The 27,231-nt window shown below is 46.2% G+C and overlaps 1 protein-coding gene and 1 pseudogene across 11 annotated transcripts in view; one reads left to right on the top strand and one right to left on the bottom strand.

Moving 5' to 3' along the window:
* The window catches only part of Kalrn (kalirin RhoGEF kinase), a 603,131-nt gene that overhangs the window by 485,312 nt on the left and 90,588 nt on the right, over positions 1-27,231 (top strand). For 2 of the 11 annotated variants that reach the window (XM_050159726.1, XM_050159725.1), the window contains exon 1: positions 8,422-8,663. The exons of 7 other annotated variants lie outside the window; for them this stretch is intronic. In XM_050159726.1, the coding sequence (XP_050015683.1) occupies positions 8,579-8,663 (85 nt within the window). In that variant the 5' untranslated portion in view covers positions 8,422-8,578. Of the gene's footprint in view, positions 1-8,421; positions 8,664-27,231 lie in introns of those variants that run through there. 2 more of the 11 variants (XM_050159728.1, XM_050159727.1) reach the window with 1 other exon arrangement.
* LOC126512156 (40S ribosomal protein S2-like) lies at positions 22,823-23,754 on the bottom strand (annotated as a pseudogene).

The following is a 27,231-nucleotide window of genomic DNA, read 5'->3' as shown; positions in this document are numbered from 1 at the left end:
TGCAGAGGGAACTCGCTGAAGCCTTGGCAGGAAGACCTGAGGATGGGATAGGGAATGATGTCTCATGCTGAGCTCTCTGTGGAGACACGAAACTAGGCACCCCTTGTTTATTTAGAATGAAATATGAGTTGAGGTCCCCGAATCCGACTGTGAGTGGAAACCTCGAGTAAACCGACTTGAGCTGCACCCCTCCAGAACTGTCTTTCTACCTGACACATCAGAACATCCCTGTTGGTCCCCAGGAAGCCATGGGATGCATCTTCTGCCCGTGGGAGTGGAGGTGGCTCTGACAGTGGAAATTAAATGCCCACCCTGGCAGTGGACACTCAGCAAGTATATACTTCCCTAAACTGTAACTCAGTCAAAGCAATAGACTTGCACTTCTCTCTGCTCTCCTTTGGGAACACTTTGACCTACTTACAAATGAGCATTTTTGGAAATGCATAGAACCTGAAATGGTTGTTTTTAGCAACTCTAGCTGCAGCCACCTTTCACTTTGATAAATAGCTCCCTCCTCTGAGCTCAGCTCAGAGGCTACTCAGCCTGGATCTCCAGGAATCTGTCCTTGGTACCAATAGCTCTACCCCTGTCTCCACAGAAGACTATGAACACTGTCCAGGCTGAGGAGACACCAAGTCCTCCATGCTACCCTACATCCTTCATCAATTTGTCTGGGTCACCTACTACCTTGGGCCTGACCCAAACCAGAGGGGAAACTGAGACCTTTTACTAAAGAAAAGAGGGTATTGGCGGGTGAAGTAGTGTGTAACTCCTTTAGGGATAAGAAAACCAGAGAGAAGCAAGAAGATGCCGGGTGGGCAGGAGCAGGGAAACACATTCACAAGGCACTTGCTGGAGTCCTGTGGGATGAGCTCTCTATGGTTACATCTTTGGAGTTCTACAGCCGGCTCTAGATGCATAGTGCTACCCACAAGGTTAGCAATGGCTAAACCATGCCAAACAAAGATGACTAGAAGGGATTCCTGTGTCTAATGCTGGCACCCATGCTGTTTCTGTAGTAATTCCCGTTAAAATAAACTATCATCTGAGACTAGTGACACACACAGACATTGCACAGTTTGGAAAAAGACTTACTTGAAGCTCTGAAAATTAAATTCAGGAAAATATATCACACCTCCTTTCTAAAGTCTCCAGTGCTTCTGCCCAGTGGTAACAGTGGTCTCCATTCTTCTTTCCACGTTAAGAAATACCTATGTCCAGGCTTGGCTCCATCTGCAGTTCCACGTTAAAAAATACCTATGTCTAGGCTTGGCTCCATCTGCACTTCCTTTGTCCATCATAGAAAAATGAAGCTGGATAATGGTGGCACACGCCTTTAATTCCAGCACTTGGGAGGCAGAGGCAGGTAGATCTCTGTGAGTTCAAGGCCAGCCTAATCTACAGTATGAGTTCCAGGACAGGCTCCAAAGCTACAGAGAAACCCTGTCTCGAAAAATCAGGAAAAAAAAAAAAGAGAAGAAAGAGTGAAAGGAAGGAAAGAAGGAAGAAAGGAATGAAGAAAGAAAATCTCAAATCCACTGCTTCTAGAATTCACCCAGCTCTTCTTTGTCTTTGGTCAGAGACCATGTTTGATAAAAGTTGTCTTTCCTATATAGATTCCCATTTAAACCCTATTCTCCGATCTGTCATGGAGACCAGCTTAAACCTTGGCAGGAGGGCCTAAAGACTAGAATAAGGGATCATGTCCTAGAGCTAGGAGTTCTGTCTGAGGATGGCAGGAACTGTTCTAAGGCCAGGGTACTTGTGGAATAAGTAATCAATACCTAGCAAGAATTGTATGCTGTTAAGCCACAGCCATAAAGGAAAGCTGGGTCACTTGGAGAAAGTTATGGTGGTGCCAATAGGCACGTGGATCAGAGGTCAGAAAATCAACACAGGAAAGAGGGTGATTAAGGAACATTTATAAGCAATCATAGAGCATCAGGAATGGATCCCAGACATGGTGGCACACACTGGCTTCCCAGCTACTTGTGAGGATGAAATGCAACTATCATGTAAGGTTCAAGATCAGCCTGGGCAACACAGTGAGACTCCCATCTCCAAATAACAAGAGGAATAGGAACAGGAACAGAGGAACTGATGGAGGAACCAGTTGTCAGCATTTGAGAAAGCAAAGATGCCTATGGTTAGCTGCTTCCTATACTACATACACAACTGGACTCTTCCCAGAGCATGGGCCCCAAAGAGCCTATGCTCCTCTGCCCTGGCTTCACATCGGAATCCTTCGCTGGGCTTAATGGCCTCAGGTGGATGGAACAGGTTGGTGCAGCCCTCTGTACTCTGTAGGAATCATGTGCTCAGCCTCTCTGAACCTGGGGCTATCACTGGGAAACTGGGGCATGGGTGATCTGAATGTAGTTGACACCAAATGAAGGTACACAAAGAACTCTAGGCCCGAGGTAGGGTAGAGTTGTTATCCCGTCTGTCTCTGACCTGGGCTGTCACTAAGATATATGGAGAAATACTGTGATCTAGAAAACCCCTGTCTGGCTAATCTGAAAACAGTGTTCCTATAGCAAGAAATGGGATGTCTGTGTATTGATGGAAAAGAAAAGTGGGCGCCTGTGGTGACAACCCTGTGTAACTCAAGGCTAACCTCAAGGAAACAGCAGTCATCCTAGCACCCTATGCCAGACCTGGCATTGAGGCACCTGGTCCAGGACATCTGTAGGCCAAGACCCGGGAGTCCTTTGGGTGCAGGGGTAGTTGAAACACAAAATGAACTGATAGGTAGATAGGCAGGTAGCTTAATTGATTGAGGCTGCTGTTATCACTGAAGACAATGCCAAAACTAGTGTGAGATTTGGCCACCTGTGGAAATTCAAAACAATCTAAAGATTCTGCTACAGTTCAGGGGTTTTTAGCCTGAGCTTTGGAAATAGGAAGGTAGTTTAAAAAAAAAAAAAAACTCTCTGAAATAAGAATCAGTCAGTCTACCTACCTATCTGCCTATCTATCTATCTATCTATCTATCTATCTATCTACCTATTTACCTACCTATCATCTATCTGTTTATCTATCTACCCTCCCACTCCGTTTTCCCCTTCCTCTGTTGGCTTTATTCCAATGCAGCTCCTTCCCTGGTTGCAGCATGACTAACCTCAGATGCCTTAGGCTAACATTGTACCCACTTCAAAATCGTCCGCAAAGAGAAAGCTGCTTTCTCACTAGCTCTTGCTAAGCTAACAATGGTTATGCTTATTGCATGAAACTAGATCGGATGCTAAGCCTCATCCAAACCCTGTAACTGACATGCAAGACCAAGTCTTGTTTGGGTCATCTTTGGAGTGAGGGATGGACGGGGAAGATATTAGCCACTTCCAAAAACATGCTCTCTGCCAAGCTCTGGTCCAGGGTAAACAAAATCCATTCCTGACCTTGTGAAGGAAGGCCGTGTCCTCAAAATAAACAATAAAAAAAAATATAAAGGTGTTAGACAGAGAGAAGTACTTGTGGATGGCAAGTGGATGAGGGAATGAATCACAACATGAGTGGTTCTCACTGTAATTTCTGTACCAAATTAGTGTCGCGGGGGCACTCGCGACAATGAAAATTCTGAGGTCCACTCCATACCCACTAAATCAGAAACTAGATTTGAGCAGGAATTTGTGCTTTAGCACTCTCTCCAGGTTATTCTGATATGCATCACTGATACCCCAGTGGCTCTCTGGCTATGCCTCACATCACATACAAACCCCCAGGGAATGTTTAAAGCTGCTGCTTCCCAGATGCACTCAAGTCAGTGAATCTGGACAAGACACATTCGGTCATTAATCTTCAATCCTTGGAACCTCCTGGGGAGCCAGCAAAATTACCTACGATTTGTAAAGCTCGCTGGTGGTTCATATTGGGAGCTGTGCTGAAAACCACGGTCCGTCATCCACACCTTCTATGTTACTGTGAAAACGTGACACATCTAGGTGCATCCAGGCAGTCTTGTTATTGGTTGTCAGGGTCTAGGCCAGGCGTCTCCAGATTCTCAGGCTCCTATTTACCACACTGAAACAAAGGCTCATACAGATTTTGCAAAGTACCAAGGGGACTTTGTACAAAAGCCCAGTTAGCACTGACCAGATAGAACTGTGCTGTCAGGAGTGATGGCAGGCTCCATGAGTGAGGGTAGGGGTTACTCAAGGATCCCAGGCTCTTGCCTGAGACTTCATTTGATAGGCTAAAGGCAGGGGTGTTTTTGCATGGTTCTCTATTTTTGACCAGCAGACATGGATTATATAACATCTTTTCTATTGCACCTGTTCCTTCCCACATTGTCTCTGAATTTAATTATATTGCATGCCCAGTTATGCATAATCATGATAAGGGATCGCTCCTAAAAGTTCACTGAGGGGACACAGTGTGTCTTACTGTGGATATACCCAAAACTAGTCTCGGCTAGATCAGTATTTGGACACAACCCAGCTGGAGGAAAATTGAATGGGATTGGGTATGCAGTTAGCACAATAAAGGTGGGAGTCCCAAGGCTGTTGTATGAGAGGGATGTATGTGCATAGTGCATGCAGGTAAGAGTCCTGATGTGTCAAGTGCATATAGAAAAGAGTTGTGTACGTGGTCCCAACTAAGTGGAGTACTAGGTTGCTGAACTATTTCTTAAGCTACTGCTTCAACTTGGGACCTTATTTTCTTAAATCTGTAACATAGGCTAGGTGCCTGTCTCAGTTAGGGTTTCTATTGCTGTGAAGAGACACATTGACCACAACAACTCTTTACAAAAGAAAACATTTAACTGGGATGGTTTACAGTTCAGGGATCTAGGCCATTATCATCATCATAGTGGGATATGGTGGTGTGCAGGTAGACATGGTGCTGGAGAAGCAACTGAGAGTTGTACATCTTGATCTGCAGGCAACAGGAAGTGATCTGAGTCTAAGTCTACAATGAGTTTAGCTTGAGCATAGGAGACATCAAAACCCACCCCTACAGTGACACACTTCCTCCAACAAGGCCACGCCAACTCCAGCATTTCCTAATTGTGCCACTCCCTGTGAGATTATGGGGCCCAGTTACATTCAGGCTACCACAGAGACTAAATTATATTCTTGGTGAATGTACCCTTGTGTTTACTTTCTAAGGTCACCAATTGGTTTTGTTCACTCAGGCAGACCCAGTGGCTAAGAAAGAGTCTGGAACACAGCACTCATAAATAGTTGCTGTGTTAGTGGGAAAACCAACATCAGTACCCTAGAGGTACTCAAGATAACTCCGTTGGTCTGCAGACATTGGTCAAGTCTTGTTCTAAGAGGCCATTGAGGACAACAGTGAGACTTGTGGGTTATTGATGTTGAATCTTCAGCAGGAGTTTATTTTTTATTTGATTTGATTTGATTTTTGAGACAGAGTTTCTCTGTGTAGCTCTGACTGTCCTTGAACTCTATCTGTAGACCAGGCTGACCTAGAACTCAGAGATTCGCCTGCCTCTGCCTCCAAAGTGCCGGAATTAAAGGTGCGTGCCACCAACACCTAGATATAAGTATTATTTTAACTCTGCCGGGAATGGAACTAAAGGCTTCACACATGCCACACAAGTATCCCCCTGAGTACACTTCTAACCCCTCACCAATAAGCTTCTGATGCATCTTTAAATTCCTTTCAGGATGTTACATATCAAAAGTATCACAGGGTACCCCATAGATAGATAAAATTCATGCACCAATATTAAAAAGTAATTTCAAGCTGGGTGCTGTTGTTGCATGCCTTTAATCCCAGGAAGCATAGGCAGGTGGATCTCTGTGAGCTTGAGGTCCAGAGAGCGAGTTTCACAACAGCTAGGGTTGTTATACAGAGAAACCATGTCTCAAAAACACACACACACACATACACACGAGTAATTTAAAAAGAATGTTCCAAGGTATCAAAAGAGGTGATTATTTAGGCAATATATTGACCTTCCCTGAATTAGTTGCTTTTCTAGTAGCTCTAACAGACACTAGAGAAAAGTGACTTAGGCCGACAGTTCAAGGGTACAGCCCATCATTTCAGAGGTGTCACAGCAGCAGGAGCAGGAGCAGTTGGTTACTTTGCCTCTCCAGCTGAGAAGGGAGGGACTGACTATTAAATATCAAAAGTAAATTAGAAAGAAGTAGAGGGAGATAAATGCTCCTCAGCCAACTGTCTCCTTTTTATTCAGTCCAGGGTCCTGGTATCTGCACTAGTGCTTGCAGAATGCAATAGTGCTTGGTATGTGCAACAGGGCTTGGTATGTGCAATAGTGCTTGGTATGTGCAATAGTGCTTGGTATGTGCAATAGTGCTTGGTATGTGCAACAGGGCTTGGTATATGCAATAGTGCTTGCTATATGCAATAGGGCTTAGAATATACAATAGAGCTGACTGTATTTAGGGTGTGTCTTCCCACTGTGTTTAAGCCAATCTAAAAACTCCTTCACAGACACACCTGGACATTTGTTTACTAGATGAGTCTAGATCCTATGGAGTTGAAAAGGGGACTCCTGGGCATAGGCTGTGTGAGCAGAACTGCCATTTCCCTGTTTTCCCATGTCAGAAGGAACAGCGGAGGCACCCGTCTCACCTGACCAGCACACAGATGACCTTGCCAGTCTTGCTGGGAAGTGGCAGACAGGTGCACAAGGACCTTAGGTCCTAAAGGTTCTGTTGGAGCAAAACTTTTTAGAGTTTTTCTTTAGAGCTAACCCATTAAAGCAGCACCGTTAATTTTATTTCTCAGACTCACCTTAAGGGTTTGCTGTTGTCCGTCTGGACAAATGGGCTTATGGATGGAGGAGATCGCTTGGCATGTGTGACTGCTCCTTAAGTGTCAGCTAGGAGTGTTCGTTAAGCCACGCTGTTCTCGTTCCTCCGCAGCATCCCCAGCCTCCATCTTGCCTTTTTTCTCTTTTCTTCTTTCTTGACTTTTCCCAGTGTTAACTCTTGCTTCTGTTTTGTTTTTGAGACAGGTTCTCACTCTGTTGCCCTGGCTGTCCTGGAACTCACTATGTAGACCATACTGGCCCTGAACTCACAGACATCTACCTGCCTCTACCTTCTGAGTGCTGGGATTAGAGGTATGGGCCACCAGGCCTGGTTCCTGTGTTAAACCCAGGCCCTTAAACTTGCTAGACTAGCCCTCTAGTACTGAGCTGTAGTTCCAGTCCAGAGTCTATTTTTTCTAACCAATGGGCTTGCTTTGTGAGTGTTTCATCCTTCCCAAGCCATTTCTCCTAAAACTGGGCACAAACTAGTGGGAGACATATCCTGTTAGAGGTTTGTTCTGTGGTTCGTGGAAAGGTGCATTTGATGCTGCTCAGGTCAGCTTCGAGGATACTGAAAGACACTAAGCTTGGCCTTGAACCATGAGAAAGGCATAAAGAGGGAAAGGACAGGGATTGAAGGAAAAGGAGAGATAAATCCGTGGATTTTAGCAGAGAGGAGATAGTGGACGAATGCCTTCGGTAGCAGGTAGCTGAGGTGCTTGGATTCTTTTCTGCAGGCATTTCTGGGACTGTTAAACATGGGCTCTGTGAGTATCCTTTCAAGTTCTAGACAGGGCCTTTCTATCCAGCCCAGGCTCTTTGGTAACTCTTGATCACGCGTCTTCAGCCTCCCTAGAAATATGCCACAACACCTGTCTGTTTTTGTTGTGCTTTGTTTTCATTTTAATAAGAAAGAGGAGCTGGGTGGTGTTGGTGCGTGCCTTTAATCCCAGCACTGGGGAGGCAGAGGCAGGCAGATCTCTGTTGAGGTCAAGATCAACCTGATCTACAAAGCAAGTTTCAGGACAGCTAGAGCTGTTTCACAGGGAAACCTGTCTAAAAAAAAAAAAAGAAAGAAAGAAGAGAAAAGAAAGGAAGAAAGGAAAAGAAAACTAAAGATCAAAAAAAGTTAATTGTCTGGCCTAAGGTCAGAATTAGTCAGTGAGCTTTGAACTTCAGTTTTTATTATGCCAAACCCAGAAAGCTTTTGCACATCATTTTGATGGGGAAGCTGATAAGGGAGCATGGGATCACTGCCATTATTAGTTGTAAGCACTAAAAGAAAGGTAAGAAAGGCTGAGGAAGTTTTGATAGAGAAGATAAGGGGAACCAGATAGGGACAAAGTATTGTTTTGAGTCTTCTGATCTGCCCCTCACCCATCTCTTTGACCTCTTCTAGCTCTGTATCTAAAGCTAAAACTGACTCTGATAACCTTTGGAAATTTCACATAAGTATTTGTTTTGCGTCAGGGGCGCTAGGTAACCGAACCCTCAGTACTTGCCTATGCCCACAGTCACACACGCGTGTTTGCGTATTTCGTAAGACATAGGGACGCTGCCGACTTACTGCCGGCTTGCTGCGGCGTCCCCAACAAACAGCTGGACCTTGGAACTCCGCCCCCCTTAGTCCCGCCCTTGCCGCCAAGCCCCTCCCTCCTGCCTAAGGTGGCCCAACTCCCTGTTAGTCCCTGCACCGCCGGGGTGCCGGAGGAGGAGGGCGACGGGCGGGAACGGGACTTGGCTGGCGGGTGGCGCAGAAGTTTCCTCCCGCCGCCGTGCTCTCATCCCGGCCGGCGCCCGTGCCATGCTGGAGCGCTGGGGGCGCGCTGCAGCATGAAGGGCGGCGATCAGGTTTATACCCGAGGTCCCTCTTTGGGCTGGTTCTTTGCTAAGTGCTGCTGTTGCTTCCCCTGTAGAGGTGAGTGGCATTTTAACCAGGCTTGCGGGACTGAGGAAGGAATGGGGTGAGATCTCTGGGGAGAGGGTCTGCTGTGAACTGCCTTGGGCTCCGTTTCCCAGGCAGCAGAATGCGCGCGCTCTGGAGGATGCCGAGTTGCAGTTTGGGGACGGGTTACTTCCCAGCGACTTTGAAAGCGGGGGACGTGGGTATGGAGTGAGAAAAGGGACTTGGAAGAGGCACAATTGAGTGCTCATTTACATACGCTTGCGATGAACTGACTCCTGGCCGGAGGGATGTGCTTGACTCAGTTTTTTCCAAGTGACAGTTTTCTTAGGGAACGCGAGATCACTTTTCTCTGCTTGGACGTTTACAGAACAACGTGGATTTACGGCTTTGGGCCAGATGCTGGCTCGTTAATTAACCAACAACTCTTTTTTGGACCCAATTAGGACTGTATTTAATTATTCTGCTAATTTTAATGTCATTGAAGAGACTGGCAGGAAGCAACTAGTTTCCCCAAAGCAGCTTGCAAAACAGAGTGAGTGAGAAGGGTCTCAGAGGGACGATTGTGGGTAGTGTAGCTTCTCCTGGAAGAAAAGGGGGTGGGGTGAATCCTTAAGCTGTTCATATCGCTTTACCACTTCAGCCTGGAGAGCGGGGAAGAAAGAATGTTTGTGTGATTTGAGACAAAAGGCCATACCTCTTATTTGGTTTTTGCCCTAATTTTTTTTTCCCACCAATTGTGACTTCGGTCCAATTTACAGATCCTCAGTCTAAGACCCATAATCTAAGCAGCACCCATACCACCTTCCCATGGAGTTACCCAAGTGACCCTCATAAGCCTGGCAAACTCCCAGTCCTAAACAGCTGTGTGACCAAAGACCGATGACATCTTAAGGACCTTCTCCCGTGTCATCAAGGTTCAGCAACAGATTCTCTTGTGTCTTCATTAATTTTGAACAGCCTGAAAAGGAGCTGTATCCTGCTTCAAAAGTGGACTTTCAGAGGGAGGAGGGGTCGGAGAGGGCAGGGACTGGAAACCCAGGCTGGGAACTGAAGGGAGGGAGGAGGGGAAGCCGGAAGCAGCCAGTGGGATCTGAGTGGATAGGTTTGCTCTGAAAGCTGTGCTGCCTGCCCTAGGATGAAGGGTTTTCAGGCAGGCTTTCTTGGGAGTCCGTTTCCGGTCAAAGAGGAATGTGGGGTTTGTGGTGGTGCACATGTCCCCTGCAGCTGGCCTTCTTGGATCCACATGGTGCAGTGCAGTTTTGTGAGTTGTCCCTGCCTTCCTTTGCTGAGCAGAGAAGTGGGGGAACCAGGGCACCAGCCTGAGAATTCAGAATTTGGTGGTGCAGGCTCTGTGGCTAGGAGAGGGGGCGTGGGAAAGGGGGTTTGCTGGAGCTAGCTGGAGCTGCCCCAGATCATGGACTAAAGCTGGTGAGAGGTGATAAAAGCTGCTACCAAAGCTGCCCTCCCACCATTCAGGCTTCTGCCCCTCACTTTTCCTAGATTTAAAAGGTATAAGGCTGGACCTGTCTGGGGGCTGGGCAGAGTGAGATAGCATCTGAGGTGCTGCCTGAAAAGGGAGCTGGGAGTCTCTACTCAGCCCCAGGGCATCGATTCAGCAGCAAACAGAGAAGATAAGGTCTGTTTTGAAGCTGTCTGCAGCGTATTGCCTGGAGCCCAGAACTTTGTGGGAGGATGCCCCACTGCAGAAGGAAAGGACAGGGGAGAGGTTCCACTGCTGGGTGTTCACCGGCTGGACTTATCCTTCGGCCTACTCACCGAAACCAGTTTCTCAGGTCTTGCAGACTTGCTACCATTGGAAGGCAGTAGGGAGCTACTTCCCCCTTTAAATAAAGGCAGCTCATCATTTCGTCTCTTTTCCCTCTGAATTTGCTCTCTTGCTGCCTGCCTGCCTCTGAGGCTCATAGGTCAGAGCCCACAGCTGTGGTTCCCAGGTCAGCAGGTATTTGCAAACTGGTTACCTGTCCATCAGAATGTAGAGGACTCAAAACCCACCCAGCACAAAGTAAAAGGAATGAAGAAGTCGAAGGCTCTAGTTATTTTTTTGCTTGAAGCTTAGAGAGCCATACTGAATGTCTCTGGGCGGAGTGGTGTGTTTTGAGTTGCTGTCACTAGGAAAAAAGCCAGGGATTCAGTAAATGCCCCTCTGTGGGCTATAAACTTCACATTTGGCTGAAAGTATGCGCCCATTTAGTTGAGCTTGTCTTCTGACTTGTAAAAGGGGGATTCCCCCCCTTCTTTGCTTGTTTGTTTATATTTTGATTCTGTTGAGCACAGTAATATCACAGAGAATACCTACCTTGACATCCGGTGCGAAGGGAAAATAACAGCAGGCCCACCCTTTTCTTGTAAGGAAATAGAGATAGGGTGAGGAGGGAAAAATGAGCGCTGTATTTACAGCTGCTTCTTTGAGAGGGAAAGCAATAATGGCCTAAGGAAGAGAAGTAGATACCAGCATGCGTGTGTCTGAAGGGCTATAAATCACCGGTGTCACCCTCTCAGGGAACTGGGCACTGCTCGGGCAGCCAGTCTGTCCTTTAAGAAGTGGGCCAACTTAAGCGACTTCTTTAGTTAGCTCAAAGTTTAAGAAAAAAACATAAGCTGGGCAGTGGCGATGCACACCTTTAATCCCCAGCACTCAGGAGGCAGAGACCCGTGAATCTCTGAGTTTGTGTCCAGCCTTGGTCTACAGAGTTCCAAGATGGACAAGGCTATACAGAGAAACCCTGTCTCAAAACAAACAAATAAGCAAACAAACTAAAACATAAAGAAAGAAGAAACAAATAAGATGAAAAACCTGCTGGGCCAGCAAGATGGCTCAGCTGGGAAAGGTGCTTGCTGCCAAGCCCAGCAACCCAAGTTTTATCCCTGGGACCTACTTGGTGGAAGGAGAGGGCCAATTTCTTTGGAGTTGTCCTCTGACCTCTACATGCAAACCGTGTTAAGCACTCACCCACCACCATGATAAATGAATAAATATATGAATTTAATTTAAAATACAAAACTGTTTAAATGTCTTTCTGAGTGTCTAAGGAGATTTTTAAATCACCTGAAGCCTGTATATGTCCCACAAAATTTTGTGACTTAGATCATGGAGCCCCGATCTTTCTAGAAGGATGCCAATTTTAGGGCTCTCAATTTTCCAGTCAGCTTGTAATTCACTTGGGATATGTGGACAAGAACCCTCCAATTAGCCACGCTTGTTTATTGCCATCCCCAAGTCCTTATATGTGAAGCCTGGTGCTGTCCTGTCTTCTCACTTACACTGAGATACTTCAGCAGGCTGAGCATCTCAGAGGGGAGGGTGGTGGTCCACGACTTAGTCTAGGTGAATCCACCCATGGTGCTTTCAGTATAGGCATCAGAGGGTCTGGACCAGTTTCTGGAGAGTCACATGATATCCAAAGTCAGCCTTCTCTATATTTATCTTAATTTTTTTCCCTGCCTTTTCCCCGACTCCCTAACCAGGAGCCTTATGACTTGATGTGATACAACTCACTTTATAAACTGCATTTGATGTGTGAAACCATGACACCAAGTTCCTTTAAAAAGGTGTTGATCACCTGGAAGAGGTTCCATATGACACTTTAACTTACTACCCAAGGGACAAAAATCCATGTACCTTAGACCTGAAAACTCAAATCACCATTTGACATTTAGTTTTCCCCAACATACCTCTTGGTCCCCCACCCCATGGATAAACCCTAATCTGGGGAGAGACACCAAATACACACACTATTCCCACACACTGTCCCTAACTGTCTCTGACTTCCGTATCTCCTAACTGATGAGGATTATCAGGGATGTGAGCTATGATCCAGACAGCAGTGGTGAGTGCTGGAAGGGAAATCCTGCTATGGGAGGGAGCATTAAAATGCAGGTGGGCATGCAGGTGAACACTGAGGACTATCCTGACCCCTTACAGTGATGCTGTGGGCACACCTGACTCCAGCGCTATCGACTTCTGTTCCATGATACTCATTTTGAGAACCTTACCCTAGTTCTCTTCTTCCCTGAAATTTTGCCCCCTCTCTCTTTTTCAGATGATAATTTTTATCATCCCTGCTGTACAGAGATAGACACTATGCCATAGGGTGATTGAGGACATACAGGGCTTGAACAGTAGATCTAGAATCCATCCTGATAACCTGCCTTCCACACCTGAACTTTTAACCGTTTTCTGAAAAATGTAATTACCTATTAACTCCAATCTGTGTTGTTCGTATGCTTCTGGGTATGGGGCCATCTCCTGGAGCATGGTGGACTTATTAAGAACCACACCCTTAAAGAAAACTGGCTCTCCCTCCTGCAGGAGCCAGTAATGATGGTGGTTCCTTAGTTAGAAGTGGGGACTCATGAGCCCCCTTCCCATTCCATGCTAGGATGTTAGTTGGTTTGATATTGTGCAGGCCTGTGCAGGAATAGCTGTCATGAATGCATGAGTTCCATGGTCCTGCCATGTCTCGTTTGCTCCCGCCCTCCCCAACCTCTGACTCGTAGAATTCCTTTGCTCTCTACTTCCATGATGATCTCTGAGCCTTGTGGAGGGGGTGTGATATCGATGTACTATTTGCAGCTGAACACACCATGATCACTTATTCTCTGCACTTTGACCTGTTTGAGTTCTTACATTAAACCTCCATTCACTGCACAAACCTTTCTGATGATGACCTGCAATAATATATAGGTAGAAGATATAAATTCCGAGGTCAGTTTGATACTGTGGCATTTTGGCAAAATAAGAGGAGTAGTTTCACCCCAGTGCTTACGAGATTCACAAATACAGGTTCTTAGCCAGATTTGCAATATCAGACATATCTTCGCTCTTGCAGAGCAGACCTAAAATCCAAGAGGTTGGTTACCCTTTTAACATCAGTGCCACTATTGCACCGATGCATTTCTTGCACCAGCCGTCATTATTGCGGTGCACAAGATTTGCAGTTAAGAGCATTGATGACTTTTCCCTCCCAACAGCCTGCGTAGTACCTTTCAGTACTATGGAATTTAGCCAGCAGGGCTAAATTCCTAATCGATACCAATATGATTTCTCCATGTCCAATGTGTCCTCATCAATAGGGTCATTCTGGTTTGCCCCACCTCTTAAAAACACAGCTCCTCTTCAGTGATATCACTTCAAATAAAGCCCCAGACCCAGTCTAGCCATTCCCAAAAGTCCTGGAGAGGCAAGGGGCTGAAACCTGACCGGAGGAAAGGCTGAGCCTCGAGAGGGCCTTCTCCAGCAGAAGTGCTGAAGGGAAGCTAGAACCAGACGGAAGCAATATTCATTTTATTTTTCTAGAAAAGGGAAGAGACCAGACCAGCCATTAGTAGTAGCAGGACCAGAATGCCTTCCCAGGATCCTTCCTCTACTCTATCTCTGGGCATGGAACATCTCTTCACTGAGATGCCACTGAAAAGTGCAGACATCACTCCCCAGTGGAAGCTCAGATGTTGGCTATGGAATGCTTTGTTGTTCTTGGGGGTAATGATACCATCTGCCTGGTTCACTCTAAAGACTCTTCTATCCAGGGATAAGACAACGTATGCCAGCCTAGCTCTATATCATTCCTATTAAACATTCGTGTGATTTTGTTGCCGTATGTTTTGACCTCTGGTTCAGTTCATTCAAAAGATAACCTCTTTTCTTGTCTATTTATTTATTTATTTATTTATAAGAGACTTATTATGCTGCCCAGGTTAGCCTCCAATTCTTGGGCTCAAACCATTCTCCTGACTCATCTTCCTACCCCAGCCTTCCAAGTAGCTGGAACCTCAGGCACGCATTCTTAATGTGTATCCCTGCAGGTGGAAATGCATCCACGAAACGGCAGTCCTCTCCTTCCATCCTTGACTGCTCCTGGTTGTATGTAATACTTCGCATTTTAATTCACTTGACAAACGTTTGAGCTGACCACCTGTTAGCCCTGAACTAGAGACCTGGGAGAGGATGGGAATCAAGATGATGTTTACTACAGTGGGGCCCGCTGTGAGGACCAGTTAAGACAATGTCTGTGGAGGGCTCAGCACAGCACCAGGCACGGAACATGTTTTTAAAGTCCTGCTATTAACATCAGCAGTATACTAGACATAGACTCTGGCCTCTGTGTCGCAATGGTGTAAATCTGCATTCCTAAACTATTTAATGGTCTTGGCTCGAGCCATTGCCATCGTCACTATGTTTCAGTGTTGTGGAGTTGTCAAAGCAGGGAACACAGATTTGTCCTTTCCTTTTACAAATAATTAAATCAATTTTAAAACCTATGAATGCTGCTAGTGTCATAATCATTTTATCCCGTAAAAGAGTCAACCAAAGACTGAGAACCGTAAGTGACCCCAAGTTGTGCTTCTTTTGTGCAGTGACACAGGGGATTATTTTGTTTTTGCTGGGGCTGGAAGTCAGGCCTCACCTACATTAGCAAGTGCTCTATCTCATCACGACGTCGTCGTTTTAGAAGTTTTGATCCTGAGAACCCACATTTTCTAAAAAGAAAAGGCCATTTTTCGCCCGCTCCTTGACCTCAGCTAGCAATCTAAGGCGTACTTCTCTGCCCATGGTGCAGCTACTAAGGGCACACAGCCTTTGTTGCACCTTCAGACTGTTTCTGCCTAGACTGAGAAACAAAAACAAACTATCCCTCCCCCACTCACTCACCCCCACTCCACCCACCCCCACCCTGCCTATTAGTGCAGCCCCTGAGATCTGGATGTTCAGCTGGTGTTCAGACAGGGTCACCTATAGAGTTCACAGGTAAGGGACAAGGTGGCTTGGCTCCCTGCCTGGTCTTTTTCAGTGACTAATGGGATTTATCTTTCCACTTTTTGGAGGCAGTGCGACTTTCTGTGCGATACTTCCTGGAAGGAGCGGGGCCTCGGGTACACCCTGAGGTGGCTGAGAGGCTGCCAATGGCTTTGCCTGTCCAAGAGAAAACTTGATAGCTTCTGAGCTGGTTCTTCCACATTCTTCCTGTCCTTCTGGTGACCACTTCGAGGAAACCCAAATTGGAAGGAAGGGAACCCCTTTCTGTTGCTGGGTTAAAGCAGCAGCTATGTCGTTTGCAGCTGTCTGCTCTTCCCTGGGGTTTAATGACTTGTGAGCATGCGTTTCCTCTCCCAGAGCCACTGCTGCATCCCCAGTTCTCAGGACATCCATAGTTCCCCCACTTCCTGTATGAGAATCTGTGTGTTCTTATGGATGGAGGGGTATTATCTTCTCAGCCACAGGGGAACCCAGCTTCCCCAAGTGGTGGACAGTCCACATCGGCCGGTTTGCAAGGTCCAGCCTCACACCAGGGCTGCGAATCCTCTTTCCTCCCTGGCAGAATGCCTGGGAGCAGAAGTGACTAAGAGTGGTCACTCAGGGCTATGGTAGACACGCTCAGTCCCAGGATCTAACAGTTAGTTTGTGATTTAACAAGCTCTCCAGGTGGTTGCAGCGTTCCCTGGGGGTGAGACACAAAGGCTTAGTAGCCTGATCTGGTGACCTGGTGGGAAACTGTGTTTCCTCTTTGACTTCTTTTCGGTTTCTCTCTCTCTCTCTCTCTCTCTCTCTCTCTCTCTCTCTCTCTCTCTCTCTCTCTCTCTCTCTCTCCTCTCTCTCTCCTCTCTCTCTCTCCTACTCCATCTCCTCCCTCTCCCTTCCCCCAGCTCCAGAAAGAAAAAGCATTCTGTGTGGGAAGGCCACCTCTCCCCTGGGGAATTCTCATTTTGGGAAGTTAAGGAGGCCTCTCCTTGTCAGTCGCAGTCCCTGAACTGGGGGCAGGATAGGAGCGGGGAATGAGGAATCTGGAGATCTCTGTGCTGTGGTCGCTCTGGGGTGAGGTAAGGGAGGTGAGGGCATCTCACTCAGCAAGTGCTGCTTCTGCTTCTGCTTCTGCTTCTTTACTATGTTCAACAGCAAAACCAAGCGTTAGACAAATCATCACCGCTGCATGGTCCACCTCCTTCTGGGCAAACCGTCTTGTAATTTACATACTGCTTTAGAGCTTGCTTTTACTTCACCTCGAGAACATCTTCCATGTGGGCGGAAGGCTTTTTGTTTGTTTGTTTGTTTGTTTGTTTGTTTGTTTTTCAGGACAGGGTTTCTCTGTGTAGCCCTGGCCGTTCCAGAACTTGATCTGTACACCAGACCAGCCTAGAACTCAGAGATCTGCCTGCCTCTGTCTTCCAAGTGCTAGGTTTAAAATCTGTGCCACCACCACCCAGCAGGATTTTTTTTTCCCCAGTGGTGGTGATGGAACTCAGAGTCTTCACATGCTGGGCAAGGACACTGTCTCTTAAGCTATGTCCCCAGCCCTCCAGGATGGCCAAGGTACTGCTCTGCCAACAGACTCGAGCTGGAGAACTGTTGGCGGGAGTCTTGTAGCAGTTGAGGATTGTAGCTTCTGAGTTGTTTAGGCTGTGTGGGCACTCTGATACCTGGTCTGGAGTTTCTTTTGGGGGGGTGTTTGTTTGCCTTCCTTAGCTTCCATTTCTGCACAGGTCTGATTTTCCCCACGTAGATCTGTCCCCTCAGGATATCTATAAACTCCAGAGGCTGGAGCTGTATTGTTGACCCTCCCTCCTCCCCTTAGTCATATGGTTAATTTCAAAAAGTAAGTTCAAGAGTTGTATGTTTTTCTTTGAGATATTCCTTGAAATAGAGGTCATTAAATCTATGCAAATTAGAAAGAAACTTCGATTTTTCTGTCTAGAAAAATATGTAAATGGAAAAAAATTAAATATAGGCAAGTGAAGATAAAATTCCATCACCTAAAGATAACTTCTAGTGTGTGTGTATTCACAAGAGTTACAAAATATCCTAGACTTTGAGAACAAATTACTAACTCATTGGTAGCTTGAGATGGACCATAGTGGTCCCTCCATAGAAGGAACCACATGTTTGGGCTTCCTATTTCATTTGAATACTTGTTGGGTCTCAAACTGGGGACCAAGAACAAACTGAAGTGCCTATTTATCATATCAAAGCCTACCTGGCTGCCCAGTCCTCCCAGTATCCCTTGGTCCCTACCTGTTACACGGTATGGCTGGAATGCCCTGCCCCCTGCCCTGAACTTTCCCACCCAGGGGCAGGTTTCCCTTTTATGAGTTCACTCTAGACTCTCCCACAAGTCTCTGCCTCTGGCTATAACCGCCCTCATATCTACAATAAACCTTCTCCACCATACCTAGGAACCTGTTATATCTTCCTTTAATTCTTTTTCTTTTTCCATTCATCTGGTGTTGAAACCCAGGTCTGTTTTGATACATTAAATAGGCACCTGGGTCCCTTTGTTCCCAGGTTTAAGACCTAACAAATACTACTAGATGCTTTTTAATCTTGTATCAATATGAATTGTTCATATTTAATCATCCTTCTCTCAAGCAATTTCTCGCTTTTGCTCTAAACAGTATTAAAATGATACATGCCCATACCTGCTTCCCAAGGACAGATTCCTAGAAAGAGGGTTCTTCAACTTGGGGTGTATCTGAATTTGGAGGCTCATTTATTGCTCGTAGCTTCATGCCCTTTGGAAGGAACCGTGTGCTGGTTTGTTTAGGATTATGAAAAGGACCCTCTGGAACTTGGAATTTCATGGCTCCCCAACTGTTTATTTCTGTTTACATTTTCTGAATTAGCCTAATTCTTTTATATGAGAGAAATGCCCGGCTCAGAGTATACAAACTAATACCTTTGATTCTTGGGATATGCACTAACATACAGTGTAAAAATAGAACTGCATTTTGTGGTTCTGTATTGCAAGGTAATAGACTGCAGTAGTTGAAAGGTTGAATACAGCAGTCACAGTGGACGTGAGTGCCTGATCAACTGCTTTTCTCCGTGACCTTGTACAAATTACATAAATACATTCTTCTTCTTGGTTTCTTTTTCTGGAAAGTAGAAATGACCGTGGAATCTATTCATGGGTTTTTTTTTTTCAAAGCTTAGGTGAATGAACACATATAAACCACTCAGTCCTGGCTTGTTGTAAGTGCTAGGGGTTAGGTTGTTATGAAGCTCCCAGAAGTCCCTGCAGACTATGCCAAAGGACATGTTCAAATGATTTCAGAAGGAAGGAAGGAAGGAAGGAAGGAAGGAAGGAAGGAAGGAAGGAAGGAAGGAAGGAAAGAAAGAAGGAAAGAAAGAGAAAAAAATGATTTCAGCCATTCCTTAATCCTGTGGAATGTTAAAGCACACACTTTCTGTTTTATTCCAAAATTCTGGGAATACCGATGTTAGACTAGTGCTCATAGAAGAATTCAAGATGCTTCCATGCTCCCAAATATTTTGCAGTTGGGCTCGGGAACTGGTCCATATGTGTGAAACAGTTACAGCAAACAAACAGAAGGGTGAAGAGTTGGTCACTAAAGGCTGACACCCCAAGCTTCTCTCTGATCGTTAGTGTGATTAAGCAGAAACTAACGGGAATCATCCTCCAGATGTCCCAAGGAGTGGAAGACAGGTGAGCGCTTTTAAAGAGCTGGGATAAAGGGACCCATTTTTATGGGGATGAAGGAAGAAAAACATTCAGAGGACCACGAAGAAAGCAGAGTAGAGAGGCCATCCAGAGCTGCATTGTCCAATCTGTTGTTCGCTACATGGGGTTTTGAGGGCTTGAAATGAAGCTAGTTCAAATTGGGATGTGCCCCTGCTGCACACGCCAGGTTTCAAAGGCACAGTACAAAAAAAAAAAAAAAATAGTGGCGTGTGCAGCACTTGGATGCTATCATGTTAGAATGGAGATGATATTTTGCAGGTAATTATTGTGTTGAATGCTATCTGTTGCACTTTCGCCTCTTTCTATTTTTTGATGGAAATGAGGAAATGACATCATGCTAACTAGAGCAGATTATTTGGCCTTTGAAGGGTTGGTAGTGAAAAACAGAATGCACCTGCTCTTTTTGTTTGGGGAGATAGAAAGGGTAAATGGACTGGATCAGGGGGAACCAAGCTTTTTGGAAAAAAAAATCTAGGACACAGGGGCCCAGTGAACTGGAATTTCCTTCCAGGTTCCTAGAAGTATGCCTTGCCCAAAAATCTTTCCCATGGTAAGCACTATAGCTTGTGTTCACAAATGTCTACAGGGATCCTGGGGACCCTCTACCACTCGGGAACACAAGTCCGTCTAAAACCACAACTTAATTCTCCACAACCAAGAGCTGAGTGCTAGGTCCAGCTGGTCCTATTCCATCACAGTCTTCCTGAGTGACCTGGAGTATCCAAGCAAGGCCAGAAGACTTTTTGAGACTTCCAAGGGGTTTCCTATCACTCCTCCAGGCTAGGTGGACAGGAAAGTCAACATTAATCTAAAGCTAGGCATGGACACCCAGTGTGGTCCAGTCAAACTGAAGACTATGAGGTCCTCCCAGAGTATGCCTGACTCCTAATCATGGGTGATTCCTCCACAGACTGGGAGATAAACAGAAACAAAAGCAGAATAAAGCTCTGCCCTCATCTGTTTACACTGTGGATGGAGCCATGGGTTAGGTCTCTCTCTCTCTCTCTCTCTCTCTCTCTCTCTCTCTCTCTCTCTGTGTGTGTGTGTGTGTGTGTGTGTTTTACAAGCATATATTTTCTAGGTACTCTTGAGTGAAGACAAAAAAGATAAAAACAAATAGGACACTGAGAATGTTGGACAAGTGGGGCCCTGTCTGAGCGTGTGACATGAGTATTAAAAGCTTCTTTGCTACCTTTCACTGGGTCCCTAAGTACACACTGTTTGTCCTCTGGGCCGTATTTAAAGAATCTTTCCAAAAGGCCTTGCTAAGTGTTATGGGAAAACACACAAAGCATAGTCAAAGAGCACAACAAGGCCTGATGGCTGTGTGGAGTTTGGGTTTTCGCACCTTGCTTGAAGCTAGTTTGTTTCAGTAGCACAGATAGGCTGAGCACAGTGTCCCACCATGATCCCAACACTGGGACTGTCACCTGAGCCAAGGATGTCAAGGCCAGCCCGGGCAACACAGGGAGTGCCCATCTCAGAAAAGAAGGGAAACAAGAGCTTCTGCTAGGGGCAGACGCCTCAGCAACCCTTGTAAGGTTTATTTCAGTCTTTCTAGTTTGTTTTATCTTCCATTCCTTTTGTGATTTTGTTTAGAAATCCTGCCCCTTTCCCGTTTAACTTTCAGCCTAACTACCAAGTAGGGCTTCTGGTTGAGTGTTCATAGCTAGCCCGACTAGTGCGACTACATCTCTCCTCATGTAGCTAGTGATCCAGCTGAGTCCCAGGGAGGTGGTCAGGTCTAAATTTAACTCTGACCCTTCTGCCAGCTAAGCAAGCCAGAGCTGTGAGAGCAAAAGCAGAGCTGGACTGTTCCCAGGGTGTGTATATGTGTGGGAGGTGGACAGGAAGGTGGGTGAGTCTTCCCAACAGCCTAACCAGCCCTGGGAGAAAATGAGGGGGAGGTCAGGGTGGGGAGAGACAGGACAGGGGACTGTTGGCCTTTATCCTAGCTCGGCTGGGTCCCTTAGAGAAAGTCTCTCACATTCTCCACCCTCTCAGATTCCTCCCATTGTAAAGGGTCAATGACATAACTTACTGGATCTGTAATTGCCGTGGCTTCTTGCCAACAGTTATGTGTTCACCTTTGTCTCCTAATCCAAAGACAGCTAGTCCCAGGTTAACGAGATATAACCTGCTCATTGTGTTACGTTGATAGGTTGCTGGCTTGTGCCTTTATTCAGTTGGCATCTTCTCCTGGATCAGTGGGTGCATATGGCAGAGACAGGGCAGGACCAATGTCTGAAGTCCAGTTCGCAGAATGCCTTTGCCATGTCAGGCCCTGCAATGTGCAACAGCCAAGGCCTGCAGCCGATTCCACATGTAAATTTGTCTCTGTATGAGTCAGCCACATTTGCCGTTTGTAAGGCTGGTCACATTAAGCACTCTGTGCCATAACATAGGCATGCCTGGCGCTTCCAGAGTGGGCTCATCTTTGCGTGTGCATCCCTCTGATCTCTGGCAGATGCTCAGGAAGCAGTTCCTGGGACAAGCTGGGAGAGCCGTGCTGAGTTCCTGCGTCTTTACAAAGTATCCTACTGGAAATTAAGAGGGTGGAAAGACCACAGCGCTTTTGTGGAGAAGTGCCTGGCTAGTGTCCCAAGTGGGCTTGGTGGAGAAGGGAATGTAGGTCAGCCAGCTCTCTGGAACCTGCCTGTCTGTCTGTCTTTCTTTCTTTCTTTCTTTCTTTCTTTCTTTCTTTCTTTCTTTCTTTCTTTCTTTCCTTATTTATTTATTTATTTATTTTTAAGTAAAAGAGCTAATAATGTACAATTCTTCTTTTGGTTCAAGTCTTTAAAATCCAGGGGAATCAAACTGAGATTCTTCCCAGGGTTTCGTCCTCCCCAAGTTTGCCGACTTGTCTGGTTACCTGACAGAATTCTGCGTGCCATCTCCTCCCCGGTCTGCTTAAGAGACCATATGTGGTTGTATGGATTCAGGTGAATATACATATTTCCTGGTTCCCCAGCCTATAGGATGCGCTCAGCAAAGTCTAGTGTGAGGGCAGCAATGTTCTCCCCATTGCCAGATGTTTCTTGTCTTCACACGGCCTTAATTCCAGGGGAGCTCTTGAGTGGGATGGAGTTCGACAAGTGAGCGTTTCTCAAAGCGTCCAAGGAGATGAGCACAGGACATGGGCTTTCAGTCTAGGCCTTCTGCCTAATCTTCGAGCCACAGAAGCCTCTCCATTGTTGGTTTGTAGATCTTGGGCTCATGCGAGGTGATGGTTTCTCTTCAGAAAGGGCTCCTCTCAAATCCAGGAGGCCAGTGGGTTGGATGTTTTTATTTTTAATTTTCCATTTTTCTTCTCTTCATGAGTTTGTTTGTGTGGTTTGTGTGTTTATGTGTTCACACACATGAATGCATATGTGTATGCACATTCATGTGGAGGTCCAGAGATAACGTCCGGACTCTTTCTGGATAGCTCTCAACCAGGCTCTTTAAGGACAGGACCTCTCAATCAAACACAGAGCATGCCAATACCATAGTCTCACTAGCCTGCTCTGAGGATCCCATGTCTGTCTTCTGAGACTGGAATTATAGATGGGTTGCCATGCCTACGTAGTATTTGTGTGGATTCTGGGGATCTAAGCTCCAGTCCTCATGATTGCAAGGCGGGTTGTTTACCTGCTGAGCCATCTCTCCAGCCCTATGTTGAATTCTTTTTTTTTTTTAACAGACCTAATTCACTTTTATTTTCCTTGTATAAAAACCCTTATGTGGTGGCCACAGCTGGAGCCTGGGTCCTCTGAACAGAGACTCTGGTGTGGTTTTTCACAAGATGGTCAGTGAATTCCTGATAAGGAGACTTGGTGAACACAGTCTCTTTCCAGAGGTCGGGGGTCAGGTAGCTGTAGGTCTTAGAGATGGCATCAAAGGTGGCCTTGGCAAAGTTGCCCAGGGTGGCAGTGCAGCCCCTGGCTGATGTGTAGCAGTCATCGATGCCAGCCATCATCAGTAGCTTCTTGGGGACAGGAGCAGAGACTATGCCAGTGCCTCTGGGGGCAGGGATGAGACGCACCAGCACAGAACCACAGCGACCTGTCACTTTGCAAGGAACAGTGTGGGGCTTGCCAATCTTGTTCCCCCAGTAGCCTCTCCGCACAGGGACAATGGAAAGCTTGGCCAAGATAATGGCCCCACGGATGGCAGTGGCTACCTCCTTGGAGCACTTGACACCGAGACCTACGTGACCATTGTAGTCCCCAATAGCAACGAAAGCCTTGAACCTGGTCCGCTGGCCTGCCCTAGTCTGCTTCTGCACGGGCATGATCTTCAGAACCTCATCCTTTAGGGAAGCTCCCAGGAAAAAGTCAATAATCTCAGATTCCTTAATGGGCAGGGAGAACAGGTAGATCTCCTCTAGGGACTTGATCTTCATGTCCTTAACCAGGCGGCCCAGCTTGGTGACGGGAATCCACTCCTTGTCTTCAGCTTTACCTCCGCGAGCCCCGTGGCCTCGCCCTCGGCCACAGCCTCGACCATGGCCGCGGCCCCTCAGACCGCTGCCGAATCCTGAATCCGCCATGGCCTCCTAATCCTGGGCCCCCGGGTCCTCCGGACCCTCCCGCTGCACCGGCGTCATCCGCCATTTGGTGTTTTCCAGAAGAAGAAGAAGCCTATGTTGAATTCTTTAAGCATTTTTTTTTTTTGGCAAACCACTACTAAGGGCCATCAGTTTTGCTCATTGTGTGCTATTACTCTGTATTCATGATCAAGATCCTCTAAAATGTATTCTTTTAATTACTATAGTTATCGTCTTGGCTCTGGTAAATATCTGATCTACCATTTACATCAATCTCATTTCTGTTCTGCCATAGCAGTCAACTAACTAGAGCTTTTTGTATTTAAAAACCGCATCTCTCACTCTTACACACACACACACACACACACAAGGATTAAGTTAGTTTTGTGGTTTTTAGACAAGGTTTCACTATGTAGCACTGGCAGGTCTAGGACTCTCTGTAGATCAGGCCCATCTCACAGAGATCCTCCTGTCTCTGTCTCCTGAGATAAAAGGCATGTACCAACTTACAGAACTTCGTGTTCTGTGGGGAGGGAGAGGTCCTGATTTCCTCTCCATCTAATTTGTGTCATTTCCTCCTTGAATCAATCCCTCTAGTTCAGGGAGTTAAATATCCGAGCTATTGTAGGACCCCTTGCTGGGGGAGAGAATGAACAGGCAGGGTTTCAGCTCTCAAAACCAGGAAGTCTGAAGCGCTCTTATGAAGAGCACATAGATGGCCACTACAGTGAATGTCAGCGTGGGTCTGATGAGAAACAGTACTGGTTTAAGAACCACTGAACAGAGCCCATCTCTCCTGCACAGTCCTCAAAGGGCAGAAAGACTTTTGTCGGGAAGGGACCTCTGTTCACTGAGACCATGTGAAGAAAGGTTTGGGTCTAGAAGGGTCGGGAGTGGTGCCTGGATTAGGATGGAGCTTCCTTAGCAAAGACAGACAGCAGTTTATGGTCAGTGACTGCAGTATCTCTTGGCCTTTGGCTCTTGGGGTCCAACCTACACATTTCACGGGCAAGACTGGAGCTCAGAGACATGAAACTGTTCTCCCCGGTGGCTGAATAAGTAGTCTCTTCCCTCTCCATTTACTCTGCTGCCCAACTGAATTCCAGCCTTGAGTCCCTTTGGTTGTTATTGCTTTGGTGGAATCGTATTAGCGCAGCTCCCTATTGACTGCCTTTTGGCCCTCAGATGTGGTAACACTTCCAGAAGCGTCTTTCCGTAGGGTATTAGTTTTCTTTGTATTTGTAAATGTGTGTTACCAAAGCTCTAAACATAAGCATGGCCTGGCGTGTATACACACAACACACACACAAATGCGCTCACACATACATACTCTTTTAGACCCTAAATAGCACAGGCCTAGAGATGTTTGCCTACTTTCGCCAACATCTGACTGTGATTATCTTTAACCACGGCCACACTTGTTTATCTCTTAAAATAGTATTGCGTTTCTTGAGGAGGCAGCGACAGTCTGTCACAGCTTTCCCAGAACCCTGCCTGCCCTACCTGCCTTCTCCAGCAGCACCGGTGGCTAGGAGTCTGTTTCTTCCTTAGGAGTGTAACCAGTGGGGATGGACCCAGCCAGTGTGTGTGTGTGTCTGTGTGTCTGTGTGTGCGTGTGTGTGCGTGTGCTGCTGTGACAGGACCCAGAACCCTGTGCAAGCTAGACAAGCCCTGTGTTCTTGACTGTGTGTGCAGGCAGGCAGACGTCTTCTTTCGAAAAATATGGACTCTCACTCCTCTCTTTCCTCACCAGCGTGGATCTTAAAGATTTGTGTGACTGGAGATGTAGCTCAGCAGTGAAGCAGGAAGAGACCTTGCCCAGCATGTACCATGTCCTGAGTTCAATACTTAGCACTGCAAAAAAAAAAAAAAAAAAAAAAAGACAAAATTATGCTCATGCACATACTTCGGGGTTCTGCCTCAGAGAAAGTTTTCTCATATCTTAGTGTTGGTTCCTTTGCTTTGAATTAAAATTGTCGCATATTATTTTTTATGTATCTGTGTACCTGATATGTGTTTACATATGTGTATATATACACCTTTCTATATCTAAGGGCGAGCGCACCTGTGCCATGGCAGACATTTGGAGGTCAGAAGGTGACCTCAGGTATCTGTCCTCTGTCCCCACCTTGTCTAAGACACCAGGCTAGCTGGTCCACGAGCCTCCCACGCTCATTGCAATGATGTTTGTCATTGTGCTTGGCTCTGTAAGGGCTTAGGGATTTGAACTCAGGTCCTTACGCTTGTGCAGCCAGCAGTTGCCCACCAAGCCATTTCTCCAGCTCAATCCACCACATTTTGACTTTGAGCTTGGTAAGATAAAAGAAATGAAATAAAATGACTTTACCCTATAGTTCATATCTGCATCCCTGCCAACCCCAACAGTACGTTGCCCAAGAGGAGAGCAGCAGCTGTGTTTGAGAGGTTCTTTCTGTGCGCCTTTATCAGGGAATTCCAGGAAATAGATGCAGGTGATTCTGTGTTGTGTGGCTTAGCCCTGGATTCCAGACTGAGATCCCCTTTTTTTGAAATCAGAGTGACGTGGGTGACAGACTAAAAGTCCCAGTTCAGAGCCCTAAGTGAGTAAGGCCAGGCCTGCCTTTTTGTGTGTCAGGCTTCTCTGTGACTCGTGCATTCCAGAGTGTGGCAGTCACTGGCCCTTCGAGCCCTGGAAGGAGCCTTTCTTGATGGCACTGTTGAACTATTTCTGTTCGCAAACCACAGAGGCTGCTTCTGCATAACCTTGTGATAGACGGTTTTAAAGTTGAGGTGCCTAATGGTAGAAAATAGGTCTGGGCGTTGAATGCTTCAGATGAACTCATGAAAGCCCTATAAATATTCTTTTATGATTCTTAAAATGAATTATTCCATTAAATAAAGTGAACAAGTACTGTACAATTTCCATTTTATTGGGTTAGAAAAATTTCAGACCTCTTCCTAATTCAAAGTTTGATCGAGGTATTTTTAAATTCATTTTCTATGTAGGCATAATAGGTACATTAAGATACCTTCATTCCTCTGTGGTCCTCGGTCTGAATGGAGCCCAAAACCATGTAAGGCATTGACTTTGAAGCCCTACAGACGTGCCTTGCTGACCCTGTGATCCACCATAAGGAACTTAACCCCTTCATGTCAGTCTCAGTGGCAAAATGGGCAAATACGAGCACCTGTGTACATGGAGCATTTCCATGTGTGGCAAGATTGGCGCTGGGGCACTAAGCACACCTGCATGGTGTGTGTTCTCAGCACAGGGCAGCATACGAGGGAGCAGAGATAGCAGCCGTGGTTGTACAACATTGAGAAGAATTTTTAACACCACTGAATTGTGCACTGTTTTAAGACTGATTAGAATGCCAGGTGGTGGTGGTGGCACACACCTTTTATCGCAGCACTCACAAGGTAGAGGCTGGGGAATTTTTTAATTCGAGGCCAGCCTAGTTCAAGACAGATTGAGTTCAAGTTCTAGGATATCCAGGGCTACACAGTGAAACCCCGTGTTAAAAAACAAGAAACAAAAACAAACCAAAAAAAAGGCAAAAAAAACTGGTTAAAATGATGA

The sequence above is a fragment of the Alexandromys fortis genome, unplaced genomic scaffold, assembly GCF_014885135.2.
Source record: "Alexandromys fortis isolate MF-2015 unplaced genomic scaffold, M_Fortis_MF-2015_v1.1 scaffold_119, whole genome shotgun sequence".
NCBI classification, from domain to species: Eukaryota; Metazoa; Chordata; class Mammalia; order Rodentia; family Cricetidae; genus Alexandromys; species Alexandromys fortis.
The sequence above is the reverse complement of the archived record's forward strand: the minus strand, read 5'-3'. Positions and strand labels throughout refer to the sequence as shown.